Raw genomic sequence first — 8578 nt, 5'->3', positions numbered from 1 at the left:
TTAAATACTTATGCGTTATTTGTAATATTTAGGTTAGTTTACAATCATTCGTGTTAATTTATTAAAAGTTCGCTTTCATGTTTAAGTTGGACCCCAAGCATACAGATGTAAAAGTAGGACATAAAATCTAATTAGGTGTAATTATAGTAAAAATATATATTAATCGTACGTCACTGAGGATGGGTCAGAGGCTACAAGGCGACGAAAGGTGTTATGCAGATCTAGTGTTGCCTAAGTTTTTAGTATGAAAAATACTATAATATATAATCATGAATAACTTCAAAGCAAGGAAAACTTTCTTCTAATACCAACATGTGAAAGAAGAATAACCTAGATGACTAAGAACCATGTCTTCCAACCGAAAGAAAGGATTGTAAAGACGTTATTACATATCTACATTTTGTTCTACCTGATATGATGGGAAGTCATTTTAGTAGCATACTAATTGTGTTGTTTAATATAGTTGTCAAATAACTACACTTCCTTTGTTTTTATTAAACGGAAGTGATTATTATGACGGGTAATAAACTGTGATAAAACTTATTTATAAGTGACTGCGAGGAACAAAATATAGTTAGCGAGGAAGATAAGAATAGTTGACATAGGAACAACAGAAGGCAGCACTTCTACTAAGCAAATTGGAAGAAATGTTTCAAAACCCTACAATGTTTCAGAGCCCTGACATATCTGATGCAAAATCATTATTTTTACTCTAATATATATTCCTCCAAGGGCTTTATTCCATATCACTCTTCGCAATATCAATGTACTGCAACGCAACGCAAAATATGAATTACGAACTTTTTTTTAGGGAATCTATTGCAAAAACTGAGGAATATTGCGAAACAAAAAATTTGCCTCGCTGGTGCTATATCCCAAAATAAATCTGTGATATGGAATATCGCAAATTAAAAGGTAAGTTTTGTGATGCGTTGGCGGATACCTATACAAAATGACTCACCACGCAGCAATAGCAGCTCCGTGGTACTGGTGAAAAATAATTTTTGACAAAGTACTCATTTACAAAGCTTCTAATTTTGCTTACTTAGTACAAAACCCTTAGTTTCTATCTTACTTTTCATAGAGCATATAATGCATCACTCAAATTTTCACAATTAGTGTGTCCTATGTAAAGACAAACTTTTGAGCTCCACATCAAGGAGGGCTCTATAACATAGCCATAAAGCCGCTGCCTTTTCGACTAATACAAAAGAAACATATTTAAAAATTAAATACTTATGAACATACAATCCTGTAAACGACCCAACACAAATTCTGCTTATTTTAAAATGGAGTCTGCAACACCAATACATACGAGAGCTTTGACAACACAGCGTTAGTTATTATGATTTTATGTAACACTTGTATTTGTTTACCCGTCCCGGTTTGTCTCTTTTTAGAGTTCGCCCGTTGTCACAGTTATTTAAACGCCAAATCACACTCTCGACGTGACTGAAAAATTTTCTTCTTTATCTCCTTACGGCGAAAAATAAGAGGAAATAGGGTGGATCCTCTAAGCTTTATGCGATTTATTCGCTTTGTACGTAAAGGAGATGGGATGAATTTGTTCAGTTTCTCGCGAAAATGAGATTGACTAATATTGTTTCAAGAATAGGAGTATCCGTAGTAGTTTCCGAACGATTTAATTTATTTTGCGATGCCTATATGGAAATAATTACGAGGGAAACAGTTACGATTCTTCAATAACTTTCCAGTTTCGAAATTTAATAAAAGTTCTGAAATGCTTCTGTAAAACTAATCATTCGAATAAACGGATAATATTTAATTATTATCCTTGTAATTCAAATTTTAAAATACAAATAAGTTAAAATAGCAACTGTCGAAAGGCACCTGGTTAAAAATTTACAAAAAAAAAAAAAGAAAAAAACATAAGAATGAATTTATATTATTTTTAATAGCCTCAAGGTCAGAATTATCGTGGAGTACACTTAAAATATCAAGTCATGCAAAGTAAGTTCAAGAAGATTTCAGAACTTCACGCCCAAATTAAGTGTGTCTCTCAACAGATAACACGAAATGGTATCAATACATAATGTAACATTTGATTGTCTTTGAAGTAACCACGAACCGACAGGGGTAATTATTTCCTAGGGAAATATTGCTCCTATCAAATTTTCGGATATAAAGTAATCTTTCCCACAGTAAGTGTGTTTGTAAAGAGAACACGCAAAGGTATAACTTCATAGTAAAACACTTGATTTTGTTTCCGAAGAAACCAACATGGAGATGGTAATTTCCTAGGGAATTATTAACCTCCCTTATCAAATCTTCGGATTTAGAGCCATCTTGCCCAAAGTGACTGTGTCTGTTAAGAGATACTATGGAGTGGTATCAATTTATAATGTAACATTTGAGTTTGTTTTGGAGGTAACCAGAAACCAACAGAGAGGAATAATTTCCTAGGGAATTATTACCCCTTATTAAATCTTTGGACTTGGAGCCATCTTTCCCAAGTGACTGCGTCTGTTAAGAGGAACCACGGAGTGGTATCAATTTATAATTTAACATTTAAGTTTGTTTTTGAAGTAACCAGAAATCGACAGGAAGGTAATAATTTCCTAGGGAATTATTACCTCATAATAACAGTTTGGACTTAGAGCAATCTTCCTCAAGGTGACACACAGAGATCGTATTCAATGATACAAATTTTTAATATGACTTCTGACTTTTAATTTGAAATGATCAGAAACCGACAAGGGGGGTAAAGATTTCCAGAGGGTAAAACTTTCCAGGGATAGAAAATCCCGGTGACACCGGCCCTAATTCTACGTCAAAAAAGCTCTGCTCAAATCTATCATCAGGCACAAAGTTGATAAATGAACATGTAGGGGGTCGTGTACGTACGTGTATGATTGAAAAAAGTTAATTACAGTGTTAATTAAAGGAAGGACTGGTCACCCACTTCTCTATTGAAAATCCTGTATTCTTGTCCTAAGATAAAAATTTATCAAAAAAGTGAGTTTCGTTTCACACTGTGAAACTATATTGGACTTCCAAAGTATGGCAATTCAATATTCAAACTTGAAGTAGTAAATCTATATTTGCTGATTGCAATAGAACAATAAGATCAAAGATAGAACCTGTTTCTTGGGGGCTGAATCCATATCAGAAAGCCAGTACTCGGAATGCCTTACTGTTCTTAATATGTGGCGGTAAACATTGCAACCAGAAATCTTAAATTTGAACCACTTCCAGTTTGAATTGAGGGTTAAGAGAGTAGAAAGAAAGCACTTTTCCGAAGTTGAATCGATTGCAAAAACTTGAATCAATATCTTTTACCGTTTCTGTTCTACTGAAATCAGTATTGAAACCGGAAGTAATAGTAAATTAAATCACTTGAGGTTTTGATAGAGAGTTGCGAGTTGTGATGGTGTGCTCTCATGATACCTTGAATCGATTGTAGAGAGCCGCTTATCACTATATATTGCCATCTTTGTTCATTAGCGATAAATGTTGAAACTGGAAATGGTTAATTTTATTTCTTTTCCTAAAAGCTTTTTCCAATGCTTCCTAAAAGTACTGGAGAGGTTTAAGAAAAGCCTTCGGGTCTCATCCTCAACGAAGGGAAAATCCCAACCTACACCTCCTCGAGGGAGAAGGCGGGCAACGTCGTAGGGGGCTAACGTAGGTGGGAACCGACTGACTCCCGGGATAAGCAGTCAGTCTCTACCAAGTGCCAAGTCTTTTCGGTGGGCAGATGAGCGGTGGAGATCAGGGCATATTCTTGCCCTTAGAAGGAGAAACTCTTAAAGGCAGATGACCCACCAGGTAGTCAACGGCATGGGGATGTGGAAAGGAAATGGAAATACTACCACATTATCTTTTTCCCAGAAGGGACGAAGGAGGAGAACAAATATAATGATGGTTCTTCCTGAGGTAAAAAATTCCGGAGGCAAAATAGTCCCCAGATCGGATCTCCGGGTGGGGAATACTACGGGAAGAATCATCAGAGGAAGAAATAATAATAATAATAATAATAATAATAATAATAATAATAATAATAATAATAATAATAATAATAATAATAATAATAATAGCTTTCTTTTCAGCATAGGAATCTGGAACGTACGGAATTAACGACGTATGGAGAAAGTTGAAAATTTAAAAAATGGAAATGGACAAACGTAAAGTGAACATGGTGGGCTTAAGTGAAGTGAGATGGCCAGGAAAAAGTGAGACAGTGTGGGGAAATTACACAATTTCTGTTCGGGTGGCGTTAACAATGAAGAACGAAGTAGCAATAATTGTAACCAAAGTGGAAGGCTGGAGTTGGAGTGACCGCTTGATGTTTGTAAAACTAAGGGCAAAACCAGTGGGTATTGTGGTAATACAAGTATATATGCCAACAAGCGACCATGATGACAATGAAGTAGAATTATTGTATGATTAAATTAGCGACATATTGCATCAGGAGGGAAGAGGTAAGATCGACGCCATAGTAATGGGAGATTTTAACAGCGGAGTAGGCGAAGGAACCGCAAATAAGGTGGTAGAACCATTTGGACTAGGTTGAAGAAATGAACGGGCCCAAATGCTTATCGACTTCTGTAGGCAAAATGATATGGCTATGACGAACAAGTGGTTTAAGAAAAGAAAAACCAAGTTGTACACATGGAGAAGTCCAGGAGATAAGAAACTCTACCAAATCGATTACATTCTTGTGAAGCAACGTTTCAGGAATAGTGTACAAGACATGAAGACACTACCGGGAGCGGATACAGATTCGGATCACAGCCTCCTAGTGGCGGAAGTGCAAACCTGGTTAAAGACAATCAAGAAAAGTGAGATGAGAAATCGAAAATGGAACTTAGAGCGACTAAGAAATATGGACAATGATGTGAAAGAAGAGATTGAAGAAAAATTCTGCGCGATTGAAGATATGGTAGACCATGTAGAAAATAGCTGGGGAATAGTTAAATAGATTCCACTTGACGCACTCCACAACAATATTGGCAAGATGGAAAGAGGATCGAGAAAACCGTTGGTAACTGAAGCGATGCTTAAGAAGATGGGAGAACGCAAAAGGGCGAAAAGCACGGACATCAAAGAATACAGAAGGCTGAATGAATTGAGAACGGAGATGGACAAAGCCAAAGAAAAGTAGTGGAACACATACTTGAAGAAATAATGAAACTTGAACGGTGCGACAGATATGATCTCATGTATCAGAAAGCACAAGAATTAGGAGGAAAAGCTAACAAATGCATACGCACATTTGGATTCGAAGATGAACATGGTCATGTAGTCACTGACCATCAAAGAATTCTTAGAGTTTGGGAGGATTACATAACACATCTATATGACCAAAAGAACCGCCCCAAAGATATTGCGTTTGAAGCAGAGGAAGAGGTGAATGATGATGAAAAAGGATCCAGTTGAAAGGTGAAGTAGTACAAGCCATCAAGGACATGCGAAGGAGAAAGACAAGTGGAGACGGCGACATACCATCAGATTTGCTAGAGGAATTTGGAGACAATGCATTGAAAGTATTCACGTCACTTATTAACAAGATCTACCTGAATAGAGAATGGCCAAAGACTTTTCTTGATGTTACAATGATTACATCACCCAAGATAAAGGAAGCAAAGAAGTGCAGTGATCATAGAGCCATTAGCCTTACTTCCCACACTTGAAAGATAATTGCGCGCATACTGAACAGGCGACTGGAAGATAAAATAGAAGAGATGTTGGAGGAAGATCAGTACGAATTCAGGAAAGGAAAAGGCACCAGAAATGCCATTGTGTTGATGGGAATTATCTCAGAACAAGTTCTGGGCATAAAGGAAGAGTTGTGTCTGTGCTTCATAGACTGGCAAAAAACTTTCGATAGGGCCGGTTGGAAGAAGCTTTTGCAAATACTTGAAGAAATAGGGGTCAACTGGTGAGACCGATGCCTCATTCGCAACTTGTACATAGGACAAGTCAAGATGCGCTTCAATGAAGGAGAAACCAATTGTGTGGAGATTGAAAGAGGTGTCTGACAAGGATGTAGTATGTCGTCTCAATTATTCATCATTTATAGTGAATGTTTAAAGAAGGAAGCATTAACGGGAATTGGAAATGTCAAGATTGGAGGGCAGATCATGAACAAGATCAGGTATGCAGATGATACGGTTATTATAGCTAGAACGGAAGAAGGACCACAGGAGATGATTGACAAAGTATTTGACACTGGGAAACTATATGAAATGGAAATCAACATCGAAAAATCGAAAGTCATGGGAATATTACGTGGAAATTCGCCCTTACGGATCAGAGTAGAACGAAGAATACTTGAAGAGATCGACCATTTCAAACATCTGGGAAGTATTTTGACGGACACGTATTGCACAAGATATATCAGGTCGAGAATTAACATAGCCAAAGAAACATTTAACATTTTAAAACGAATAGAAGAGAAAAGGACGCTTCTAGCCACCATCCTTTGTAGAAAGGCCAATTGGATGGGACACATCTTGCGAAGAAATTGTCTTCATACCGCCATAGAAGGAAAGATGGAAGGAAAGCGAGGGGTAGGGAGAAGAAGAACACAACTGATCGATGGCTTGAAAATTAGAAGAAAATTTGGGAGTTGAAAAAGGAAGCTGAAAATCGAGAAACGTGGAAGAAACATTTCCAGGCCCAAAACCCTTTCAGACCTGGTGGTCACATTTGTGTACATTAAGTTTTAAGCTTAATATAATTACTCTGGAGGATTCTAAATGGCTGGGTTTCTATGTCAGAATTCTTTGAACTTTTCTAAATCACTTTCCAATATTTCTGTGGTGTTTTAATCTGTTGTCAGGAAGCAATGCACATTTCTTGTAGACTACTTGCAGGAGCTATCACAATGGACAAAGCTCACCCACGTAGGCTGTTTTATTCTTGGCGAAACAAGCTATTTGCAATAAATTCTCCTTGTGTTCTAGTGATGTATTTTGAGTTTCTAAACTATATTGATCAAAATGATGTGTTCGATTAATCCCATTTTTATTTTACATACGTATTTCAACCCTTATGCACGCAAAATGTTTCGTCCATAATTCTCTAAATATGACATCCGCAAACGAATTGACGGTTGTATTTCATTTGTTAAGTCATAAAGAATAATAATTCAAAATAACAATAACACCGGAGAGTAAACAAAAAATCAGGTCTGAAATGGTTTTAAGAAGAAAAAAGAAAACAACATCATTAGTTCCAGGACCTCCCAATAGACAAAATATTTAATAATATTAATAATAATAATAATAATAATAATAATAATAATAATAATAATAATAATAATAATAATAATAATAATAATAATAATAATAATAATAAAGCCCTGGTATACAACTATACATACATCCAAGTTTGAACAAAATCGATCGAACCATTCTTGAGAAATAAATTAATCCACTTTTCCTATTTTGTGCAATTTCTCATGAACTAATTAGAGTTGAGGTTTGAAACGTGAGAGATTAGTGTATCTTGGATTTACCTACATACCAGCCACTTGTCATCTCAAGATTCATGTGGGGTCATTTCACTATACATATCCATCCATGCCCTTTCAACAACTTACGAATTAACGAGAAGAACTTGAACCCGGTTCAGTTGTCGGATTTGCAGACTGTTATGCAAAATCCTCATAGTATACGCCGATCGAAACCATACTGTCTTACCTCCAAAATAGCTAGATTACAGAAACACACCGTTGGTACCAGCATACAAGTATGTAATAGTAAGAGTGAACCTGGGAGTTATAATATACCTATCTCGAAACTCAAATCGTAGTGATGATCGTTTTTGCGGACTCAGGCACTTAGCAGTGTAGTTGCCGATGTTTTATCACTTGCCTAGCAGAATTCTTTAAATTGGATTGACAACGCTATTTACACTCCTTCTCAATCACTGTTTCCGTGCTATCATATTTTTCGACCTACACTCTGTGGTGTGATGTCCAGTAGTTATTAGTCTGTCTTCTATCGTTTCGCTGCATTTGAACAAGTTTGTTCCTATCACATTTCCGAAATTCAGGAAAGTAAACAGTGAAAATCTTAGTTTCAAGGCGGAATGGAAATTCGACTATTTGTTTGTCCTTTAGTACAATAAATCTCAATACTTAACAAGGAAAGTACTTGAAGTGGTACGCAGAGTTCTGCATGTGTTAATATCGTTGGAAAGGTCACATAAAGTTCACCTCACATGTGAAATATCTCGCTTGAATGGGACCTGTAGGGGGCGTGGCGACCATTTGAAGATCAGATCAAGGCATGATCTGAAACACCAGGAAACGTGGACAAAATAGGAAGCTGTGATGTAATTGTTTTGAGACGTGGTATATCACTTTCAACACGGAGAAACACAATTGTGCGGGTTGATTAAAATCGATATAGAAGTGTCCCCTATTATTTTTGTGTAGTGATTGTGTAAGTTTCGTTCAACGATTTGCAGTTGTTTTAGTTTGTGATAGGTCATTGTTGGTGCGTACAAGAAGAAATAAAAGTAGTGTTCTCAACGAAGCCATGACTGTTGCCGTGTGGAAAAGGATATATAGATTTTAAAGGTAGCTCAATACGAATCTGACAATGTT

General features: G+C 36.5%; 1 protein-coding gene across 1 annotated transcript; it reads left to right on the top strand.

Moving 5' to 3' along the window:
* Window positions 1–4129: 4129 nt before the first annotated feature.
* On the top strand, window positions 4130–4411 carry LOC145679262 (protein CFDP2-like). Its single transcript, XM_081749849.1, has one exon. It carries the CDS (start codon window positions 4130–4132, stop codon window positions 4409–4411), a length of 282 nt encoding a protein of 93 aa, XP_081605975.1.
* Window positions 4412–8578: the final 4167 nt, after the last annotated feature.

This window comes from Thermobia domestica, chromosome 2, assembly GCF_964235325.1.
Source record: "Thermobia domestica chromosome 2, izTheDome1.hap1.1, whole genome shotgun sequence".
Lineage (NCBI taxonomy): Eukaryota > Metazoa > Arthropoda > Insecta > Zygentoma > Lepismatidae > Thermobia > Thermobia domestica.
Note: the sequence above shows the minus strand (reverse complement) of the source record. Positions and strands in the feature narration are given on the sequence as shown.